The sequence below is a fragment of the Tyto alba genome, unplaced genomic scaffold (genome assembly GCF_018691265.1).
Source record: "Tyto alba isolate M040663 unplaced genomic scaffold, T.alba_DEE_v4.0 Super-Scaffold_2, whole genome shotgun sequence".
Taxonomy (NCBI): Eukaryota; Metazoa; Chordata; class Aves; order Strigiformes; family Tytonidae; genus Tyto; species Tyto alba.
The window spans coordinates 11,972,656-11,997,348 of NW_024881282.1; the positions used below are offsets into that span (position 1 = coordinate 11,972,656).

General features: G+C 39.0%; 1 protein-coding gene across 3 annotated transcripts; it reads right to left on the reverse strand.

The window, feature by feature from the left end:
* Positions 1-1,302: 1,302 nt before the first annotated feature.
* MRE11 (MRE11 homolog, double strand break repair nuclease) lies at positions 1,303-24,689 on the reverse strand. Of its 3 annotated transcripts, none has more exons than XM_032990871.2 (20): positions 24,589-24,689; positions 24,023-24,137; positions 23,363-23,495; positions 22,064-22,224; positions 21,345-21,432; positions 20,280-20,421; positions 17,927-18,041; positions 16,701-16,886; positions 16,068-16,239; positions 15,258-15,338; positions 14,561-14,687; positions 12,617-12,720; positions 9,973-10,146; positions 8,738-8,800; positions 6,253-6,469; positions 5,278-5,361; positions 4,221-4,276; positions 3,681-3,745; positions 3,223-3,301; positions 1,303-2,087 (listed from the first exon to the last, which is right to left on the reverse strand). In XM_032990871.2, exons 2-20 carry the CDS (start codon positions 24,040-24,042, stop codon positions 2,037-2,039), a joined length of 2,118 nt encoding a protein of 705 aa, XP_032846762.2. In that variant the 5' UTR covers positions 24,043-24,137; positions 24,589-24,689; the 3' UTR covers positions 1,303-2,036. The 3 variants fall into 3 exon arrangements, with proteins under 3 accessions (XP_032846762.2, XP_032846763.2, XP_032846764.2); XM_032990872.2 differs by lacking the exon at positions 24,589-24,689 and adding an exon at positions 24,218-24,559; XM_032990873.2 differs by lacking the exons at positions 24,023-24,137; positions 24,589-24,689 and having other exon boundaries at positions 22,064-22,205; positions 23,363-23,474.
* Between the last annotated feature and the right edge of the window lie 4 nt (positions 24,690-24,693).

The following is a 24,693-nucleotide window of genomic DNA, read 5'->3' on the forward strand; positions in this document are numbered from 1 at the left end:
GAACTGCACTTCTTGGGGAGTGGGGTGTACTGAGGTAGAGAGGAGTATGTCTAGGTTTTGGCTCCTTCAGGAGGAACGGTTCCCTCACTGTGAATACAATACTGTACTTTTAAAGCATCACTTGGAAAATAGTGGTGACATTTTAAGAAGGTTATTGAAGCAGTGAGCTGAGGACAGATACCTGAAAAATGTTGTTATTGGTTTGTGTGGCAAGGTTTTGGTAGTGGTGAGAGGTACAGGGGTGGCTTCTGTGAGAAGCTGCCTGAAGTTTCCCCCACCTGACAGAGCCAATGCCAGCCCACTCCAAGATGGATCCACCGCTGGCCAAGGCTGAGCTCAGCAGCAACGGTGGGAGCGTCTCTGGGATAACATATTTAAGAAGGGGGGAAACAAAACTGCAACTTCAGCCCGAAAGAGGAGTGAAAGTATGTGAGAGCAACACCTCTGCAGCCCCCAGGGTCAGTGAAGAAGGAAGGGCAGGTGGTGCTGCAGGCACCGGAGCAGAGATTCCCCGGCAGCCCGTGGGGCAGCCCATGGCGAGGCAGGCTGTGCCCTGCAGCCCAGGGAGGGCCGTGGGGGAGCAGATCCCCACCTGCAGCCCGGGGAGGACCCCACAGCAGAGCAGGTGGGTGTCCAAAGGAGGCTGTGACCCTGTGGGGAGCCCACACTGGAGCAGGCTGCTGGCAGGACCTGTGGACCCATGGAGAGAGGAGCCCACGCTGGAGCAGGTTTGCTGGCAGGACTTGTGACCCCGTGGGAGGGACCCACGCTGGAGCAGTTTGTGAAGGACTGCACCCTGTGCAAAGGGCTCATGTTGCAGAAGTTTGTGGAAGTGTCTGCCGTGGGAGGGACCCCACACTGGGGCAGGGGAAGAAGAGGAAGGAGTGGTAGAGATAGCGTGTGATGAACTGACCACAACCCCCATTCCCCGTCCTGCCGTGCCACTGGTGAGGAAGAGGTAGAGAAGTCAGGAGTGAAGTTAAGCCTGGGAAGAAGGGAGGGGTAGGGGGGGGGAAGGTGTTTTAAGATTTAGTTTTTATTTCTCATTATCCTACTCTGATTGGATCAGTAATAAATTAAATGAATTTTTCCCCCAAGTCGAATCTGTTTTGCCCTTAACGGTACCCGGTGAATGATCTCTCCCTGTCGTTATCTCAACCCATGAGCCTTTTGTTATATTTTCTCTTCCCTGCTCAGTTGAGGAGGGGGAGTGAGAGGCTTTGGTGGGCACCTGGCATCCAGCCAGGGTAAACTCAGCACAGCTATCAACTAAGTAAAAGGTAAGAGGCAAGGTCCTGCCCATTACTGGCTCAACCGCTTTATTCTTCAAGCAGCATTCCTTGTGAAGCTGTAAGGTCCTAGCCCTTACATCTTATTTACAGGGTAAAAGTTGACAATGCAATTCAATCTGAAGTCTTTGGCACTTCTTGAATTACAGAGCAGAATTCATTCCTGTATACTATGACATTTAATAACAGTGGAATAGTGGGTTTAGTTCTCCTAGTAGAGTTGAAGGTATTAGAACATCTTCCAGCTTCAATACTGAAAACTGTATTTTTGGGTCAAACTATTACTCTTCAGATTTTTCAACTGTATCCGTAGAAAATTGAAAATAAGTACAAGTTTCATGACACTGATGGAGTCCATGTCCATATCCATACTTGCATACTACTATAAATTTACTCCTTTACAAAATTCAAGCCCAGGAGATGGAGTTTTATAGAAAAGATCTGACTTATCTATCTTATCATCCCAGAAAGAAAACAGGCTTTTAGAAGTTTTGGAAAGAACTTGCAGTTTCAGGTAGTACTTCAGAATATTAGACGCTCTAGTCTAATGCATCAAGCAACATGACACCCAAATTATACCAAGTTTGGTGCCACTTAAAAAAACCCCAAACCGAAAACATTTCAGAAAAGTGAAAATTGAAGGCAAGCCATCATTTACAGAGAAAAGTCATACAGAGAATGCCTTGCAAACTGCTTTCCATTTTCTTCACTAACTTTCATGGTTTCTCTTGTATAGTGAGCCAGAAATCACTTTGTTCTTCTTGATGTTGCAGTGCTTTTGAAAGGATCAAATTCATCCTGCAATTTAAAAACAGATATGCATTACTAGAACTAGCATGCATCCCGAGTCATAAAAAGTCAACTTCAGATTAAACTAGAAAGCCTGGCCCCATTATTCCATGTTTTCTGGTGCTTTTTCTGGTTTTGATATGAAAGAGACTATCCATTGATTTAAGAGTGCAGACATCAGACGTGCAGGGAACTGAAACTGAGTTTACAGCAATATGATCAGAACAGTTACTTTGAAATGAGGAACAATCTATATTTCAGCCATGACCCAGGAAAATGTTATCTTTATGAGCAGCACATAGCTCAATAAAGTTATGTCCATATACATATCATACATCTTAATTTACGGAGATTTGCATGAATCAAAAATACTGTTTCTTTTTGCATGTTCAAGCAAACATGTAGTTTTGTATTTCAGGTACAAGAAGGGATAGCACAGTGGAGAAAAGGCACAAAATATAACATCTTCTCTGAAGTGGCCAACACCTGACATTGCTAAGGCTAGGATCCTGACCACCCACGACAGTCTGTGAAAACAAACTGCACAGTGCTTGACAGTATAACGTGTATTCTGTTCAGTGCAAAACTCTGAATAAAGTTCTGTTTTAACTAGGGAAGAAACCATTCCTCAGCAGTTCAAATATATACTGCAAGAACAGAAATCTTAAACTTGAAGATAGTGCTTTAATTTTTTTAAAACTGTATTTACACAATTTGCAACAATAAAACAATAAAGTGCCCTGGAAAATAGCCATTTTAAAATGCAAAAAAAAAAATAAATTTCTTCCTTTTTACAAGAATAAAATACATAAAAAAATGAAAAGACCTAGCCAAGCACTAGAAGAGATTACGATTACTTTCTTCTCCAGGAAAAATAACTTTTCCCACACATTTCAGGAATTACAATTAGCTAATTAAGAACTGAAGGGAAAAAGGACTAGATATTTTCCTGAGGTCCCTTCTAGCCTTATTTTTGATCATTATGCATATACTCTAATTAAAGCTGGTTGCAATAATCTACCCCTCCTAGTGAAAAAAAATAAATTCAGTTTTACTCTGGAATGCTTTATTCAAATAGCTGTAAAATAGTAAGCTATAGAAACTTACACAAAATAAAAGAAAAAAAGACCACTAGATACCACACCTCATCTGACTCAAAATCCACTCCTCTAGATGTTTGGCTTTGTGAACCTCTTTTACTAAGTGAAGATGTAGTTGACAACCTTGAAACATACAAAGAGAAAAAAATCAGCGTGTGCTCAACAACCAGACATTCCAAGAACTTTCCCTTCAACTTAGATGTGGAACACCAATACAGAGATTAAGAACGAATAGAAATTACAATAAGAAGAACAATGCAAATTCTCAAACTAACTTTAACTCTAAAGCTCTGACCTAGCTTATCTCAATCAGTAGACCAATTTATTGTCATAGAAAAATCATCCACATTAATGGGTAAAAATGCATATACATTTTCTAAGTAGTGCTATGACTTTTTTAAAAATCTGTTTTTTCAGGTAGTGGATCAGATCCCTGGGCTCTGCTGATTGCCTAGCAGAAGTAAGGCAGTCATTGTAGCATTTATGAAGTAAACATACTGACCTCTGATTTACTCTGGAAGAAGGAACAAAAGAAGTATCTTCTAGATCAGAATCATCTATAATATCCTGAAAAAAATATATAATTTATAAAGCTTTTCCACATAATTTAGTCTTACAGAGCTGTAGTGTATAATACTACAGTACTACAGCATAGAAACTTTGGGTTTTTTTCCAACTAAATACTTAGTTATAATATACACTTGACAGGGCTCCAGGCTAGAACTGTACAATGTGCAAATACAGCAGAAGTTTTGCTCTTCAGATTTTTAATCTTGCAGAAACCCCCCAAATACTCATGTAAATACACAATGTATCTCAGACTATGGTCACAAATAAAACACAGTCTTTGTTTTTCTCAGACAAACACCATACCAAAAAAGGGTACAAAAGGTCTACAAATTAACATGCAGAAACTTTCTGCTGGAACTGATAGCTTGGGAACATCTGCTGGTTTAGACTAATGTTTTGACGTTATATTTATTTTTCAAATCAGAAGACAGCAAAAGGCAGCACAACTTCACTCATACAAGATGCTTCTTACCTCAGAGTATGATTTAGATGAATTCAAGGAGGTCTCTGGTTTCAAAGACCTAAAGGCTAGAATAAAACAAATGTAATATTTTTAAAGTGCTCACACAATAAAATGCAAAGTTATATCATTCTTTTTATTTAAGACCTACTTAGCATGCATTTCCTCTCCAAAATATCCTGTAAAACAAACAAGCAAACCCCCCCAAACCAAAACATAAATGAAGCCTTTGCTAGAGTCTGACAACCCAGAGATCTAACCCTCTGTGTAGCAGCAGGGTGCTTCCCCATCTGGCTGAAAAACCTTCAGTAACTTTGGTTAAGAGGAAGAGAAAAATGTCTAACAGTTTAGACATCAACACATCTGCTAAAATTGAGTTCTCTGCAGTATTTTAGGTTATTTGCTGACCAATTTAAACTTGAGGTAATTTGCTGCTTAATTTAAAACTTGCTCTACACCTTTGGGTATTTTGTGGGTATTCCTGTACAGATTTGTGATCAGTATATTTTTCTTTAATATTCAGATTACCTATGCCGTTTCCTCAGAGCCTGTCCTCTGTAGCAACGATGAGCTACTCTCACATATATGGCTTAAAGTACAGATAAGTTTCTCTTCCCTAGTAAAATCTGGCATTCCTAAAACTTGCTACAATGTAAGACTAAATGGATTTGCATTAAAGCTTACTGACTTGCAAACATCAGTCAAGTTTAAACTTTTTATCCACTGAAGAATATTCCACATAAAATAGATACTATTAAGTCACAGTTGTTCTATGCTTATCCCTTAAGGAACTGCATACAGTAAGATGTTCCCTATTTCCAGTTATAGTCAGAAATATCTGACACATTTAATTTTACTCCATGACAGCAGGGGTTCACTTCTTTTTTCCCCTCCATTTTTCTTTCTCTCATCACTCTTAATTAATCTATTGCATTAGAACCAAAAGAATCTCTCACAGCTGAATTGGACTAATAGAAATAAAGACAGTTAAGGCACTTAATCACTAGATAAACACCTTCATTGCAATCTGAGAGAGCAGATTAGAGTAATGGACAGATCAAATGCCTACCATCCACGATAGACATATTCTTGGCAGGCACAGATACAGGTTTGTAGGTTTTGCTGCTAGTAGCTGACTCTTGGCTAGTGCTTCCTGTAGGGATAATAAACAACATGCAAATATGTTCATTAGAAATTTTTTTCCCCCTTTAGCCTATCATTACTGAGTATGAATTCACTTAAAAACTTACAGTACCTCTTTACTCCTTCTCCTTCCTCCTTGAATCAAAGCCCTCCTTACGTGCAGAACTGCTCTGGGTCAAGTGTTCAAAGCTACACACACACACACACACACACACACACACACACCCCACACCCCTGCTCTGATGGGATCACAACAGTGTTGGAGCAGAGGCTCATAGAAACACTTTAAAATCATCCTGCTCTTAGATCTTTTGGTCATATTAATGAGACAACTCACGGGAATATATTACTGCAAGACTTCATCTTTTCTTTTTATACTCACACATATATGTAATGGAAGTACCGCTATCACTGTAAAGTGCACAGATCACACATAGACAAGGAGCTATTTAGTTAATTTTGCTTAGGAATTACTCCCAATTTTCTCAGTCACTAGAAAGAATGAAGTCTCTTGTGTTAGGACAGAGGCAATCTGTATGACCCCCACCCTATACTGACCAAATACATCACCTTTAGCAGTAACAAAGGTTTATCCATGCACTTCATTGCACAGACCTGCCCAATAATGCATCTTTGAAAAGTCTACTATGTTTCCATAGCTGGGAAGCAAGATATTTTTTTAATCGCCCTGTGAAAAAGTCACAACTTAAGCCTTGTAAGGCAGTCAACTGTATGTAATATGATAACAAAAATATTTGCAAAGAATTTTTTTTCCAGTAGGAGTCCTTAAGCAACAGATTTCCACTTGATGAAAACATCAAAAGAGAGTTGCCTTTTAAAGGAAAAAAAAAAAAAAAAAAAGCCAGTAACTGCAATACAAAGAATGTGAAGTTTTTCTTACCTCTTCCCCTTCGAGATGAACCTCTTGCTGTTGAATTTTGTCCTCTTGTACCTCTTCCCCTACCTCTCGTGTAACCCCTTCCTCTGCTCAGTGTTGCAGGAAGGCCATCATCTGAATCACCAGTGCCTTTCATCCCCATATCCATGAGTTCTTCATCACTGGAGGCTGCAATAAGAACTGCATCCTCAGATCTGTGGGCTCTAGCTCTGGTCATTGCCTGAAATGGAACAGTATAAGTGGTATAGGAAAAAGAATCTTGAATGATGAAATGCACCATTGCTAAATCCTAGTTGTGATGTATAGTTCTAAACCACTGAAGCTTAGAAGACCCAAATCCACAGTGTTATGGAAGGCAAGGAAGTCTGTCAAAAAGCAGGGACAATATTTAGTCTATTTAATTTAGATGTGTACATATCATAGAATTATAGAATGGTTTTAGTTGGAAGGGACCTTAAAGATCATCTAGTTCCAAACCCTGCCATGGGCAGGGACACCTTCCACCAGCCCAGGTTGCTCCCAGCCCCGTCCAACCTGACCTTGAACCCTTCTAGCGAGGGGGCAGCCACAGCTGCTCTGGGCAACCTGTGACAGTGTCTCACCACCCTCACAGGGAAGAATTTCTCCCTTATATCTAATCTAAATCTACCCTCTTTCAGTTTAAAACCATTGCCCCTTATCCTACCACTAACCTTCCTGATAAAGAGTCCCTCCTCATCTTTAGCTCCCTTTTAAGTACTGGAAGGCAGCTCTAAGGTCTCCCTGGAGCCTTCTCTTCTCCATGATGAACGACCCCAACTCTCTCAGCCTGTCCACACAGGGCAGGTGCTCCAGTCCCCTGACCATCTTTGTTGCTTCCTCTGGACCCGTGTGAGCAGGTTCATGTCCTTATGTTGGGGGCCCCAGAGCTGGACACAGCACTGCAGGGGGGTCTCACAAGAGCAGAGTAGAGGGGGAGAATCACCTCCCTCGACCTGCTGGCCACATTTCTCTTGGTGCAGCCCAGGACACGGTTGACTGTCTGGGCTCTGAATGCACATTGTTGGCTCACAGTCAGTTTTCCATCCACCAGAAACCCCAAGTCGTTCTCTGCAGGGCAGCTCTCAATCCACTCATTACCCAGCCTATATTTGTGCTTGGGATTGCCTTGAGCCATGTGCAGAACCTCACACTTGGCCTTGCTGAACTTCATGAGGTTCACACAGGCCCACCTCTCCAGCCTGTCAAGGTCCCTCTCGATGGCATCCCTGCCCTCCAGTATGTTGACCACACCACACGGGTTGGTGTTGTCGGCAAATGCCAAGGGTGCACTCACTCCCACTGTCCATGTCACCAACAAAGATGTTAAACAGCGCCAGTCCCAATACTGACCCTCGAGGAATGCCACTTGTCACTGCTCTCCACTTGGACATCGAGCTGTTGACCGCAACTCTCTGAGTGCAACCATCCAGCCAATTCCTTCTCCACTGACTGGTCTATCCAATGTCAAATGCCTTGTACAGGTCCAAGTAGATGACATCAGTTTCTCTTCCCTTATCCACCAGCACTGTAACCCCGTCATAGAAGGCCACCAAATTTGTCAGGCACAATTTGCCCTTAGTGAAGCCATGTTGGCTGTCACCAATCACCTTCTTATTTTCCATGTACTCTGGCACAGTTTCCAGGAGGATCTGCTCCATGATCTTGCCAGACACAGAGGTGAGACTGACTACATAAATTGAGCTAAGCTCTTGATAACAGAATGAAGCTAGTTAATATGATACATTGTCAGTGGAGTTCAGTGAACTGTTCAGGTCATCCTATGTCAGCTATGTACATCTGCTCAGAGGAAGCACCTTCTGAGCTCCATTGGCTTGATCTTCACTGATGACAGTGGGTGCCTAAGACAACTAGTTCATGTGGAGATATCTCAGATTAGGAGAACTGAATCTCAATCCAGATTTCCTTTTTCTCAAAATTTCATTCCAGTCCCACATATCTTGCAAAGATAAAGAAACATCAATGCTGCCAGTGGTTGGCAATTCCCTTTGGAAAGATATACATGATTTAGATATGAATCTTTGGGAGATATAAGACTCTAAAATCTAAGATTGCTGATGAGGACAATAGTACCTAAAGGTTTACAAATAATACCGATTTGTTCCAATAATACCACTCAATACAGTCCATCCACAATGGGATCATAAACAGTTTAAGCTGACAGATCTCCGAAGGTCACCTGCCTGGTCTAACCCCAGTTCAAAGCAAGAACAACTGAACAGTCAGGTTCACAAATTTGCACAAGAAAGAGATCTCAAAAGCCAAACCAAGCAGTAGCTTGGGCACATATTACACCAAGGACAATTTAAAAAAGACTTACAGTAATCTTCCCTAGGCGGACAGGCACTTTTTGGTAAGGACAATGTTGAAGTATTGCTAAGTGACTTCATTTATAGGCAGAAGTCAGCATTCCATTCTTCAGCCTATGTTCAAAATTCAAAGGAGTTACCTCACGAACTTCCTCATCCTCTTCTTCGGTGTTCTTTTTTCTACTTTCCCTGAATTTTCGCACCTGAATAAATAAGAGCTCCTATCAAAATAACAGTTTATTTCATACCATAATCAAAATACAGTGAGAAGTCTTGATCCCTGAATTTTTAAGTCAGGTTCATGTGAGAGGTGAAGAAGAGCACAAAAACAACTGAACAGTTTTTTTAGAGCCTTTTCATACTGTCCTGCTGTTTAAGAATCTTGCATTCTATTAATAACTGGAGGTACATCAAAGCCTGGGACATGATGAAAAGTAGGAGATACTATGTTCAAGAGGAGAGCATGTGTAATTTGACAGTAAGGGACACTGAAATAGGAGTAACTGGAAAAGAAAGGGTAGAGATGAAGAAGCAAGACAGACAACAACGATATTGAGACAAACATTGCAATACACATACAACTAAGAAAGCTCAACTTGTCAAGTATGGAAGAACATATGACGGGTGAGAGGGAAAGAAGGTATTAGTCCAAAATACAGACAAAAAATACGCCCAAAGAGGCACAGAAAGCCTACAGGCACCAATTGTTTATACTGTCTTTCAACCCCTCATGAATTAAAGGCATCATCAAGAAAATAGGTAGGTGCAACCTTCCTCCCCCATTAAATTATTCTTTACACCATGCCCAGTGAAGATGCAGAACAATTTGTCATACAATGCTTTAATATTACAAGTGAATACATGGGCTCTTATGGAAGCTCAACAAGTTGGCAGAGAAGCCTATTAAGGGTTAATAGATACACATAAACCCCGTTTGTCTCTGGGAAACCCTGAGCTGCAAGCAGTTAGAAGCCAGTAGAGCACCTGAAGGCTAAGTTTCCTTTACGCTTGCCCTGTTCTTGTACTCCTCCCTAAACCAATATGAAAAAGCTAAGAGATTATATCTACCATCTTTCTCACAGTAGACTACATATAATGTAGAACTATATATATATATATATGAGTGGCAGATCTTTCTATGCATGCATGTGCAAATAAAGTGAGAATCCATTTAAGCATACCTAAATCCCACCTTCAGTACAAGCTTTTAAACTATGTATTTGAAACTTCATCACCGTATTTATTAATTCCATAAAATTACCAGAGGTGAGTGTTACACATGCTTCACACAGAGACAAATCTATTAAACCAGGTTTGAACACTCTTTTTTCTACTATCTTTCTTGACTTCTCCTAAGGAATTAACAGGATATTACCTCCTCATCTATTTTTTCTTCCTCTGCATCGGTGCGACGCTCCTTAAGAAACCTCTGTGTTTTTTCTAGTTGAAATTTCACCAATTCTTCTATGGCATCTTTCTCCTCTTTGTCCACAAATTCCTGCACTGCTTCTCCCATTCCTCTTTCAGTTAGAAGTGAAAGCTGTACTTTCTTTATAATTGGGGAAAACATTTTGTTAAGAAGTATCTGTCATCAAAGAAAGCGAGTAGTATTCCTGTTGTTTCAGATAAATATTACATTAAGTTGGTTCCAAAAACATTAACATGCATTGAAGATTTCAATCAGAGAAAAGCACAGCAATAAGCAAACATATTAATTAGCATAAAATAATAAATCATCATATAATATTTCCAGACTTATAAAAGTTTCCTAAACAGTAAATAAACTACAGTGCTAGTCATACCTAAAATAACTTGTCTGAAATGCAGTGCTGAGAGAAAGTAAACTGTATTCTTTCCTAGTTCCCCTCCTTTTTTTAAACTAAAGTTAAAATCAACTCACAGAGACATAAAAGCGCTATTAAAAACAAGCCCTGAATTGTTATAGATGCTAAATTATTTAGTTTTACTGTAAAAAGCTAACATTAAAAAATAGCAGTTACATAGCAGGGCAAATTATTATTATGAAGCAGTAAGAGCTATTAAGAAGTCTACTCTACTGAAATGCAATTCTGTAAATACCAATAGTTCTCAGACGTTCATGAAGTGAGATGATAATTCATCAAGATATACTACATTAAGATATTACTACAGACACTAACTAGTAAAGGTAGTAGACACTACTGGTGGTGTTTTGTAGCCATTGTCTTTGCTACCCCCGTTCCCAATACAGTGAGACATTCTGAGAATGAAATCCCCATATGGATAGTAATGTTTAAATAGCAGCAGCCTCTTCTGTCTGTAAACTACAGCACAGATAATTTCTCAGTAATAAGCATTATATATCCTTATTATTGATTTTTGATCCTTCCAGACGTCCTTTAGGAACTGTTTTGAGGGTTGCATTGGAAGCATAAAGCCTTTCCTGAAATAATGCTGTGTAGAGGAAGAAGTTTTACAGCTATTACAAAACATGAAGTTTACAAAAAAATAACATAAGCTTCTCAAAAGAGTGACTGATTGTAATGATGCAGAATGTCCATGTTGACTTTCAGCACTTAAGCTTTCTTTCAAAGGAAAAAAAAAATAAGAGACAAACAGCAGTGATTTTAATTCCTGGGCCTCAGTTTACCAGAGACACTGGAACTAAATGGAGTCTGGTACTTGTTAGACATTTTCTCTATAACATTTTTTGAACATTCAGCTACAGCCCCGTGACACCTCGTGGTCCAAGGACTCTTTTTTTTTCCCCTTATCAGACAAGATCAAGTGTCTAAAAGCCTGAAGTACAAGCTATCTTAACACAACATTTAAGATCTCCATCATTATATTAGGACACAATATACTTCCCCTTCCCCCCCCACCTCCTTTCATTACCAGTGTTAGCTTAAAATGTATTATTCCCCTACCACAAGCCTTCCCAGAACATCAGTGGATTCTTTCAAGTTTTCACAGATATTGAGCTACTGAAGCATGCCTCAAAGGCAGGGACCAGTAACTGACCTGTTTGTACGAGAACATACAGACAAGTTGGGAAGCTGGTGTAACAGGGACAACTTAGTAGAATAGGGGAGGAAAAGAGATTAAAAGCAAAATTACCTTTTCATAGAATAACATAATGCCCTGTCTTTGACACTGCTAGCCCTCCCCACAGGATTGAGGCATGGCATACATTTGAGGAAATACCTACTTCTGCACTAGTTACCCTGGGTTCCCTATCATATTCAGAAGGCAAACAGCCTTTCCAGGGCATGATTTATGCCACCCTAATACTGACACTAACATCTATCAAAGGTTAGGCAAGATGATATAACCTGTGGGATCTTTACCTCAGGAATGCTTGCACTAATGACTTTCTATAAAGCATGTTCTGAAATAGGTTCCGAGTGTTAGGCTTGATCATCTATATCAAGCATTTGAGCATCTGACTCGCTGGTTATTATTTTTTATCTCTGAGACATCACTGCCTTAGTGTTGGGAAAAGGAAGTAAATCAGGTTTAATAAAAAGGTGGAGAGAAAGCAAACTATAGGGGGCCTCTCTTCCTTCTCCCTGATCTGCTTTAAATATAATGTGGAATTGCACTGTCTGAGGACACCAATATACTGCAAAGTAACAAGTTACTCCAAGTCAGCTAGTAACAGTAAACGGTACAGTCTCACATTGACCCTATAGTAAATTAAAGTAGCTTCTCACTCAAGAGCATGCTGCCTCACATTTTCCTCCCATAAGAACATGACACATTTAGTACAGGACAGACACTGCAAATTCACATGAAGAGTTATCATAATGTTCTCAACCCAACATGTGTTCACATAACCTATCCAACCTATAAACAACGGTTACTTGTTAACCAAAGACATACACTCCATACAGGAATTCATATACAGTTATGTAGAAAATAAATTCACTTCTTGGTGAATGTCAGTCTTTTCAGGGCACACTAGTTCCATTAAGAAAGGCAACAAAGATAAAAAGATTATATTCCATTAAAACAAAAAATCATAAGAGGTAGAGAGATACCTTCTCTGCTGTCTGAAAATATTGCTTTACAAGGTCTTCCACCCTCAGTGTCATCCCCTCGGGAGCAGGTCTGGTAACCAGTTTTCCAAAATTAAGATCGTTGTCTAGAAGAGAAAAGCACAGTGGCAGAGTCACCCACTTTTCCAACTTTTAATTATTATCATTCCACTGAAAGTAGCAGGAAAAAAGGTTAAGATAGGCTTCTTAAGATGTGTGGTCTGTTTTATATGTAAAGGTTTTTTGTTCTAACTGTAGAGCTACTGTCTGGAAACACAGGTAAACATAACGGATGCAATAATTGTACAAGACAACTCCACTTCTAGCAGATACAAAATGTACTTTTAACTACCAAATATCTGGAATTATGAATTGAAATTTTTGTCCTGAAGGTTATTGTAACTGAACTGTAGAAGATCACAAATGGAAGAAAACAAAAAGACCCATCAAAGCACAACGGTTTTTATAAGTAACTCCATTACTAAAGAATAAATTTTCCTTCAAAGCAGGTTGACTAATTTTCAGCACAGAATGTTCATAGCTCATTAAGGCTGCCCCCCCATTCTTGGGCAGTAAGGTAGGAACGACAGAAGAATGAAAGGGATCATCAGCTGAGGTTACAACAAAGTAATATAATGACTACAGACTGCTTCCAGACATCTGCCACATGCAAAACCAAAACACTCTTTTGTTAGCCTTGTTATATAAGCAGCTATAACAAAAGAAACAACTTCTGAACTCATGAAGTTCTCATATCACCTGTACTGAATTGTACTAAAAATTCTGACTGCTTTATTAGCCACCTATCTTGTATTAATGGATATCTAATAAAGCAATGCAAAGAACCATAGTATTCTTTTAGCACTCCTTTCCTGAAACCGAGATGCACGTTAAGTATGAAAATTAAAACATATTGATGAAACATGGTGACAGATGCGGGAGCTATCTTGTATTCTGAAAATGTTAATGAGATTACACAACTAGTAAAAAAACAACAAAGCAAAATAAAACGAGATCAATACAGCATAATTAAAAAAAACTCACTAAAAGCAGTTTTTATTCATGAAACATGATGTTTTGAACTTTATAAAACCGACAGTGTGAGTAAAAACTGTCAATGGAATTGGAGTACTTACAACACACTAATGTGAAATACTAACAGTTCTTTAGCACAGTATGTTCTTGAGCAAGCTGTGTCTTCATTAGTGACTATTACAAATCCAGTATTTGGGCAACATCTATTAACCATTTATTAAAAATTCTAGGCACAATGAGAAATGCTACAATAGTAACAGCTATTATTTGTTTTGCCCAAATGCTTGAATAGAGACATACCTGGAACATACTAGCCCAGAGCATCTCACACACATGATTAATTAGGGCAAACAAAATGCTGTGGTACATTCAGACCTTTTTTTTTTTTTTTTTTTTTAAATATACAAACATCTCTCAAAACCATCCCCTCCATTACTATTTTCGGTATAAAAAAATTAATTACTACAGCAATAGTATTAGAAAACAAAGGCACAACACCCATCTCTTTTCCTGCAGAATACCCCAAACCAACCACCTCATTCTGAGAAGTCTCTGGACTGAGATGTTCAATGACTTTCACGGTAAGTATCACAGAGCCATGAAGTACCTCAGTCTGGTATGGGGCTATGTGAATTACTGTAAGCAACTCAGTAAGGCTTGAGGCCAAAGAAAAGGGAATTATTTATGAACAACTGTCAGAAGATGCTGTGCTGAATAACAGAATTTTAGACAAACCCAGAAATAGAACAGAAACACTCGTGCAATATATACACTTAAATAAGACTATGCATCTTTACTCTTCCCATAACATGTTAGACGGCAGACACCAAACATCTGCAAATCCTAGGTAACAAAATAAAGGAATAAGAATGAAAACCAAGGCAAGTCAATGATTCCTTCCTTTATAATTACCATTTTTCTCCTTTTGTTCACGATGCCTGAAAAAGTATATGATGTCTTTTGGGTTAGCCACCCTATCCATGTACTTCTGGCTAAAACGATGGACACTGAATGGTTCAAAGCCACCTGCATAATCAACCTAAGAGAGGAAACAATTTAAATATGAAATAAACAGAAATATAGAAACCACACAAATCGAGTTTGTTACCCTGCAAAGGAAAAATTAAAGTAAAAAATAAGTCAACCTATAATGAATGCTTTACCATACTATGCAGAATAGTTAATGGATAATAATAACTAATAATAATATTAACAGAATAGCTAATAACAGCCCAGATTCATAACTTGTTCCTAACTTGTTTCATTTACTAGTTTTCAGGAAAGTTTCCATAAATTAGGTTGGGAACAAGCACAGGATAATATGTCTTAAGAAAAACTCTGTAAATAGCCACTATTGATGCCCTTAGACCAGCAGTGGTAAGTACATAAGTACAGTTATAAGTACACTTATGATCAATCTCATCCTTTACCACAGAATACTAGTTCCACCACAGGTAAATAGAATCACGGTATGAAGTCAATTTATATTTGCCTGTACACACTAAGAAATTTTATATATTATGTGCTTATACAAAAACCATGACTTTGCTTTGAAACTTTTCACAGTGGGCTTTCTAAACAAAGTAATCAAAGCTGAACAATTTCTCACTCGTAATCTTATGAGAGGCTTCTCTGGCTGGCGTGGATTTCCCAAGCGTTCTCTTTCTGCATTGTCCAGCATCGATTCAACCTGTGAAGCAGAATTAGAAATTCAGTTCCACTTTGTTCTCTTACAAATGCCCGAGCCCTTCAAGTATAACTTAAAATACATTCAGCTGCAGGGGGGAGCTATAAAATAAATAATTATAGGATATGCTCTCATTCCTGAACACACATATGTACCAGTATCCAGCCAAAAACTGTAAGAATGAATGAGAAAAAAGTCATAATGAACCTCTTATCTTTCAAATATAGCATATTCCAGCAGATTCTACATCACTGATCATTCATACTATTTTACTTTATAGCCATTACCCTTTGCTAAATTTCTAGTTCCAGGAAAAAGCAGCGACTTCTACACACCTAAGAACCAAGAGCTATTAATAAACCTGGTTAGCTACTTCTGCCACTTCACACTGCACAGCCCAGCTCTTGGGGTTTAGGTGCATGTATTTATGCTGATTTCAAAGTGTACATCCAACACTGCCCTGCTCTTAGGCGGAAGTTTTTGTACAAAGATGATACAGACCACCATAAAGCTGTTCCAGCCTAGTTTAATAGGTCATCCCAGTCAATGCATCTGGAACCCAAGGCTGCAGTGAATGTCATGCAATTAGCTTCCTAGGGAAACACTGCCTAAGCTTGTCTCCAGTAATACGGGGCAAGACACAAGATTTCTCATCTTCTAGTCTCAAAACCAGTCAGATTTCATTCCCTGTCCATACACTGTTATCCATATACTGTTAGCATTACAAGTTACCTTTTCCATGCAGAATGCTTGTATTGCCTGAGTTACTTTAGGATTGTCAGGATTAAAAAGATCTGGATGATCAGCTAGAACAACATCCTCCATATGGAAAGTTCGCACTGTCTCTAGAGCAATCTTCTGCATTTTCATTTTTTTCCCTTTAACATGCAGCAAACCAATGTGTCTAGAAGGAGAAAGATAACTTACTAGAAGATAAACTTAGAACTACAGTATTTGTTTTAAATTAATGTTTAATTTTCAGGGACAAATGTTGAAAAGCTATAGGAAGTTCTTGGATCTATACTTCAGGGTTAGCCCTGCCAAACTTCAATTCAATTATATTTAGGCTGTGCTTGTTCTATGCACAAGCACGTGTACACAGTTCCTTGTATTCCAATTTATCAGGGTGTTACTCCTCTTAGGATTAAACCTAACATTTGAAGCAAATGGAACTTACCTGAGTAAAGCAAAAGTTATTCTAGGTGCTGATTCCATATACTTCATTTGTTATTTATACACTGAAGCTAATCCACACTATAATACAAGTCCTTTCATACTTAATATAAGTGTTTTTCCTTTCTCAATGCAACACATGAGAGCTTTTACACAAGCAATAATCAAGAACAAAAAGAAAAGATCACATACTTCTTCACAGCTTCTCCAGGGGACAGAGATGTTACCACTGAACTTCCTGGCTGAGAAACATAGAAATTTTGCTGTTCATTTTGGGATGGAGCTATTTTGCACTCATGTTCATGACCCCACACAACAAGATTTATAAAATCATCTAAAAACTGCTCTGGAATGTAGTTTGTAGCTCCATGTTTGCTCCTGTTCAAGAAAAGAGAAAAATAATTGGAATGTGTACAGTCATGAGTGGGCAATGGGGGAGTGAAGGAGGGAAAAAACATCAGTGTGATTTGAAGTGATACAGAAACTCCAGCAAATATATCTGATGTACATTTCATATCAGATACTCTCCACATTTATTCCTTATACAATTGTTTAAAGTCTTTGGTTAAACAAAAAGGCAACTTATGCAGCCCGTTCTTTTCTGCTTCCCTCCTTTTATTTGGATCTCCCTTCTTACTTGGCTTGCAAGACTTTAGGGTTTTTTCCATATGAATGCTTTATAGTACCTCATGGCCTTTTTTTTTTTTTTTTTTCAATGGTGGGATAAAACCCACTGAATTAAAACAGACATGGGACACACTCCAACCATTCCCAGAAGATAGAGGAGATGGAGGAGGAGTGAGCTCCTTCAGCCTGCTGGACAGAGATCAGTACACAGCGTTATCTGAGCTGTGTTTGTTTACTTCTGCCTCATCGTTACTTGCACTCAAGGATTGCACTCTTACTCAAAAAAAATTGTAAAAAAAGGATTTGGAAAAGAACTTTGCCTATTCCTACTACCACTGCTGGGAGAAGTGTGTAGGCAGAGGGAACACATGCTACCTATCCTATTCAAGATGAACTGTAAAGTATAGCAGTACAAGGAAAGATACGGTACCTGTGAAATTATGGTTCAAACAAGGATAGAAAATAAAATATAAACTTTAATGCTCTTTCACCTCTAACAAGCAGACAAGGCAATTACATACATATTACACTACAAATCCTTCACTTCCCCTAACTGTAAGAGTTTGGGAAGAGATTTCCCAACATTCTTAACTCATTTATTTAAACATTTTGATTCTTCATAAAAGGAGCCACAAAACAATGCTTTTATTTGGGAGAATCTTAAGAAACCAGCTACTCACAAGAAGCACCAACTAGCATATCTGGCTTTCTCACCTATCCTTTTCAAGGCAGTTTAATGAAGTAACACTTCAACAGTTTAAAAGTCACCATAATTCATTCAATACTGTTACCTATTTTGATGAATCACAAACAAGTTAAACCAACTATCTTCATCCTCCCTTGGTCTTAGCATGGTTACTTGTTTATTGACAAACATACGATACAACCTCTCATCTGGAATAGCTCCTGGAGTGGACAAAACAAAACATTACATCAACGTTTGGGTAGTAAACCAACTCTTTATTTTAGAGCAATTTTATTAGCAACTCTATTAAAAAGAGCATGAAGAATACAACTCTGTGGCAAGGCCAATCTTCATTTTCATGACCTAAGGAGTCTGAGGCATGATTATGAATTTGAACAGATCAAAGTATAAATTGGCTATTTTACTAGACAGACTTCTGAAAACAAAGACATTTTAACATGAAATCTACCTTTAAACAACTGCTAAAAGCAGTTTCATTAACTACATCTGAATTGAGACCTCTTGCTGGCTTTCTATGCCAAGCAACTGACTATGGGTAGAATTCAAAATATTAGAAGAGGTGCTTTGTTTCTTCTTGACAAAGTATATTTTGTTGTAAGGTGGAGTCTAAAACTAGATATTACTGAGTAGAAACTGAGTTCTTAAACATACTTTGGCATTCTCTATAAAACAAGAAATAAAACATGAATTCTGCAAAGCCTGTGCTTTCCCACAAAGCAGGAAAAAGTCTGCAGTACTTCTGAACTGTTTGTCACCGACTCTTTCCTTGATGTTTTGTGCTGGTTTTGGTTGGGATAGAGTTAATTTTCTTCACAGTAGCTAGTATGTGGCTATGTTTTGGATTTATGCTGAAAACAGTGGTGATAAATACAGGGATATTTTAGTTATTGCTGAGCAGTGCTTATAGAGTCAAGGCCTCTTCTGCTTCTCACACCATCCCACCAGCTAGGAGGCTGGGGTGCACAAGGAGTTGGGAGGAAACACAACCGGACAGCTGACCCCAACTGACCCAAGGGATAGCCCAAACCATGAGGCATTACGGTCAGCACATAAAGCTGGGGGAAGGAGGAAGGGAGGGATGTTCAGAGTGACGGCATTTGTCTTCCCAAGTGACTGTTACGCGCGATGGAGCCCTGCTTTCCTGAAGACAGCTGAGCACTGCCTGCCCGTGGGAAGTGGTGAATGAATTCCTTGTTTTGCTCTGCTTATGCGTACAGCTTTTGATTTATCTGTTGAACTGTCTTTATCTCAACCCACAAGTTTTCTCACATTTTACTCTTCTGATTCTCTCCCCAACCCACCATTGCAGGAGTGAGCAAGCAGCTGTGTGGTACTGAGTTGCTGTCTGCAGTTAAACCACAACATATTTTTAACACGGAAAAAAACAAACCCAAACCATCCATACCCAGGGTTCATGACACATTTCAATAAAATCCCATATGGAGTTTACATATTTTGTATAAGAACAAGTGCTCTCTAAATCAGAGAAAGTCAAGAAGGTACATAACCCTGGCACAAATTCAAAGAAACATCTCATTAACATTTTCATGAAGCAACACCTGTACTTTAGAAAGCTGTTGCATTTCCCAATAATGATTTTGGGTATTAAAAAATCAAATGCTTTTTGAAAACTTTTATATTGTGGTATTAGAATCCTCACTACTAATCCTTAGAACATCTAGCAAACGTAAAATCATGGCCAACGAGGACTTAACTTACAGCTATAAAAGTTGCTTGGAAGTAAGTGTTTAAGCACTCGTGAGTGGACATAAAATAAGGGGGAAAAATTAAGGTCTTAATAGTTAACTACTCAAGACAAAAAGCAGTCAAACATAACTATTCTAAGTAAGAAGAGAGGAAGGTGAAGGAGAAAATAGGAAGGGACAAACTGAAGCTGAAAACCCACCACAGAACACCATTAAACTCTTCGTAAGTTTCTTTAAAGAAACTGAAGTTACCTGTGACAGATGTTACTTATGAACCACTTCGGACAAACATGCCAGACATTAGGTTTCTGCTCAGATAGTTTATGTTTTTAAATGTAACTAAAATGGTACTTGAACATAGTGTTTAAGTTTTACCTAAATAGGAAGAAGTAAGCTTAATACACAATACTTTATTAAGAGTGTGATTGTCCTGACTTGATACACAGGCACCATACATGCCTATCTTAAGCAGGGTTCATTCAAGACCAACAAAAGTATAGAAAAAAAGTTATTGAGGGATTTTTTTTTCAAATTAAAAAAAAAAAGGCAAAGAAAAAAACCTGTCTGCCAGTGACAACACAGCAGGAGAAACCTGACACTGTCACAGAATTGATACACTTTAATTTAGCATTCCTTAGACCTTCATGTTTGCTGCAGCACTATATGTTCCAACTTAATTTAGACCTGTTGAGCTTCAGTAATACATGAACAGTCCAGCAGACTAACACTTACCCAAACCATACAGAGCAATTTTTGTTCTACCCTTACGCAATAAAATAGGACTAATATCTATTTTCTCCACAGAAGTTGAACGTCCAAAGTGATTCAACAATCCTGCACAGCTTAAAATATCCAATGCACACAGTGCATCTGCCTGTAGAAAATATTAAGAAACAAATATAAAAACTTTGACCAGAACATTTAGTCTTTAAAGTGTGAGTGAAACAGTCGCAATAGGAAGAAAGAATATCTTTCCTTAAGTAACTTCTGCAGTTGAAAAACCCTGCCACATGTACTAGCTTTTTTTTGGTACTCACAGGTACAGAAGCAAATCCCTTTTCCTTATAAGTCTTGCTTCATTTGAACAACATGAAATTATACATCAAATCATTCAGAAAAACAAAACAAAAAAAACAAAACAAACAGCCAATCTCTAAACTACTACAGAAGGTTATCTGGTTAAGTTAACTACTACTTTGTAATAGGTCCAAAATTGAACCTCTGTTGTTAAAACACTTATCTCCATGATACACTTCTTTCTGATACAAAAGCAAAATTATTAATTCAATACACGCACTTTGCTGTTTTCTAAATGTCATTTTCCTGCTTTCTTTTAGATGCTGATTTTTAAACTAGCATTTCACCATTAATAGGTTATCTGCCTTGAAAATATAAGATGCATACCAATTGCATATGCCCAAGTCAAAGTATCAAAATTCCCCGTCTTTAAGAAAAAAGCTTTCAGACTCTACAGATAGAATTTGTTTTAGAAACTTTCTGAAAGGCTGCCCTTTCTTGGCATGAAAAATTATTCTGTTCTCAGTGACAGAATTCTATGTAAATTAAGAATTTAAACATAGTTCATATGGATCCTTTAACTTCTTTCCATTTCTCTTTTTTAATGTCACACTTGTCACTAATTAACAGAATTCCTAAAGATACACAAAATATTTACATGAAGAGTGGAGCAACTGACTAAAACTAGACTGTTCTCAAAGAACTGTATTTCTATGTAAGTCTCTATTTCTACATTATTTTTGTAACATAACAGTATAGTACAATTATGATAGCAATTACCCCTGTGGGATCATCATGATTGCCATGAATACTAAAAATTGGAATAGAAATGTTGAGATTTCTATCCTGATAATTCACCCATGGAAACCTGAAAAAAAAGAGGAAAAGAAGTTAAACCATATCTGCAAATTTGTGGATAATTCCAAATATTCTCTTCAAATTAACATCCTCACAAACACATCATAACAGCAATGAAATGAGCACTAAGTGGCTATGAATAAGCTTAAGCTGCACAATGTAAGAAGATTCTTACTCATGGCCTGGAATGGCGCTTCCCACTGGGAACAGAATAGCAAAAAGATCCCATTTTTTTTAGAGCAAGCCTATGAAAACAATTGTACAACACATCATGTGGTATGTGCAAGAGCATCGGACTGGGCTGTGCAATCTTTCATTACACACAAAGACCTCTGCTGATTTTACCACAGCAATTCATGTCAATTGGTTTACTTGCACGGTACTTCCAGGACAGAAACCATACATTACATAAATGTATCAAATGGCACAACACATTCAGAAGTTTCTGAAAAATTGCGTGCATTCTTTTATAGACTTAAAATTATAAAACATGATAGGTGAAGTCATCCTGTAAACTGTCCCAAACAAACAGGGCTAAAACTTCAAGGTTCCAGTCACAGAGGATATTAATCATAAAGATCACAACATATTCACCCAATATGCAAACCAAACCTTACACCATAATTTATAGGAACACTTACTTGCTATAATGAAAATTAACTGCCTGATCACTCAAAATTTCAAACTGAACAGGACGATCGCCCATGCAATATTTTCTTAGTGACTCCACACAAGCATGTACTGTTTTCCTGGACGGTTTGTTGTCATGAAAAAGGTCCCCACCTAATAAAACAAAGTCCACCTGTATGTAACAAAAAGCACTATTATTTTAATACAACATTTTGTATTGTCTTGAAAGACTTCTAAGGAAATGAAATTATTTCTTCTAAGGACTTCCACGTATCTTCTCCTATCTGGACCTTGAGGTAAAATGAGTTGGTAGTTGCAGACATGTTATTTGATTTCCTCATCAAATAAACATTAGTTATATTATTCATTAAAACAAAACAAAACCCAAAAAGACCCGTTTATGAAGAGCTATAGGAGAAAACAACTGACACTTGAAAAAAAATACCAGTGTTTTAATAATGGTCTCCAGATTGGCTCTTGAATATTTTCTTTGACAGGCACGAAGAGATACATTATCTTTTGATTGCTGTGGCATCTAGTGGGAAGAAATCAGTAGCTATCACCACATTACTTGGAGAAGTTACTAGTTGCAGTTTCTTGTATATATTTAGGTTTTCAAAAAGCATTAGGAAAAAAAATTCACCTTCATAAAAATTACAAATAATTTGACTAAGAAACATTCAATCCTTAAAAACATAATCATAGAATATTATCACAGAATCATTGAGGTTGGAAAGGACCTTTAAGATTACTGAGTCCAACTGTTAGCCTGGCACTGCCAAATCCACCACTAAACCATGTCTCTAAGCACCACATCTACATGCCTTTTAAATACCTCCAAGGTTGGTGACTCAGTCACTTCCCTAGGCAGCCTGTTCCAATGTCTGACAATCATTTCAGTGAAGAAATTTTTCTTATTATCCAATCTAAGCCTCCCCTGGTACAACTTGAGGCTATTTCCTCTTGTCCTATTGTCTGTTGCTTAGGAGAAGAGACCGACACCCACCTTGCTACAACCTCCTTTTGGTTAGTCATAAAGAGTGACAAAGTTTCCCCTGCTCCTTGGTGGTTCTCCTGGTTCCCAAAACCTCCCTGTGCACGGTGCTGGAGCGCTCCACTGCTGATCGTGCAGGCACTGGAGCTGCTTGTGTCAGAGACTCAACACTTTAAAGGTTTCTCATGTTTTTTTCTATTTTCTGAGTTACTTAGATATTACTGAAGATTACACCAGGACTCTGCTTAATAGCTTCTGGCAGGTTGGAATGTATTTTCCAGTCTCACCCCTTCACTTCCCAAAAAACAATACTTACTTCATTTTTTTGAGCGTGGTCCAGAATTTCATTTAAAGTTACAAACGTATCATTTCCACGCACTGGATCCTTCTCCAAATAGCCAAGGTGAATATCAGTAGCAATGAGTATTTTAAACGTATCTTCATCATCCCTAAATCAGACAGGAATATCCGTGTTAGACAGCAATATACTTAAGAATTTCAACCCAAACTTTATTAAGGTAAACTGTTCTGTCCAAAGTCATTAAATGGCTGTTCTGTCCAAAGACATTAAATGCACAGATTTTTTTTATAAAACTCCATCATTCCTGTAATATTCTCAAAACATTTCACCACTTTTATTGCAAACAGCACTTCACCAAACTAACCAGTCTGAAGATGTGGTTATCCCAACCAGCCTACTCTAATAAAAGGGCTGCGACCATCTCTCTGAAGCATCTAGTGAAAAACTAAAGAATCGTTTGAATGTTTTCTGCCTTTAAAAATACTTGGTGAACAAACATTAAATTCCTCTCTTTGCACGAGTAATCTACATATATATGGAAGCAAGTATGATGAGCATAAGGAGCTGAGGGAAAACACAAACGACGATCTGAGTTCTTAACTCATTCCCAACATATAAAAGACCTGCTATCTGGCATGACAGAGCTGGATGGAGCTGCAGACAACAGGAGCTTACTGTGAGTTGATGGTACTCATCTTCGTGCTAAGGCTCCTCACAAAAAGGCTCTGGACACAGCTTAGTAATTCAGGTCAGAAAGTCAGTTTCTATCTTCACAGATGCTACCTAAAGCCTAGGAGACAATAATAGAAACCAATTAGCAGGGCACAGTGACATGAATTATCAGTTACCCAGTCTTCTACTGATAATTACTGCTTGCCAAAAAACTTCACGGTAAGGCAAGGTCCGTGCTGGGTTTGAGCATGTCCCGCTGCGCAGGGCTGCCCGCTGAGGTGCCGCCAGCCCCCTCGCAGCGGCGCGGCCAGCCGGAGGCACGCGGGGAGCGCGCAACTCGGAGGGAACGGCCGCGAAACGCGGGCGGGCGGGCTCGGCGGCGGCCTCGCGCTCAGCAGCGGCGCACGGTAACGGCGGCGGGAGCCGGCCCAGCCCCTCTCAGGGGTGCGGGGTGGGCGGCAGCCAGCGGGTGGGGCGCTGCCCTGCTCAGAACGGAGGGTGACCGGGGAGGCCGCAATCCCGCGGCCGCGTAGCACCTAACGCGCGGAGCGGAGCGGAGCGGCCCTCACCCCGCGGTACCCCGCCGCCGCCGCGCGCGCCGTTCCCATGGCGCCCAGGAAAGGCGGGGCCTGCCGCCGCGGCCCCACGCGCCGCTCTCGCGAGAGCGCCGCCCC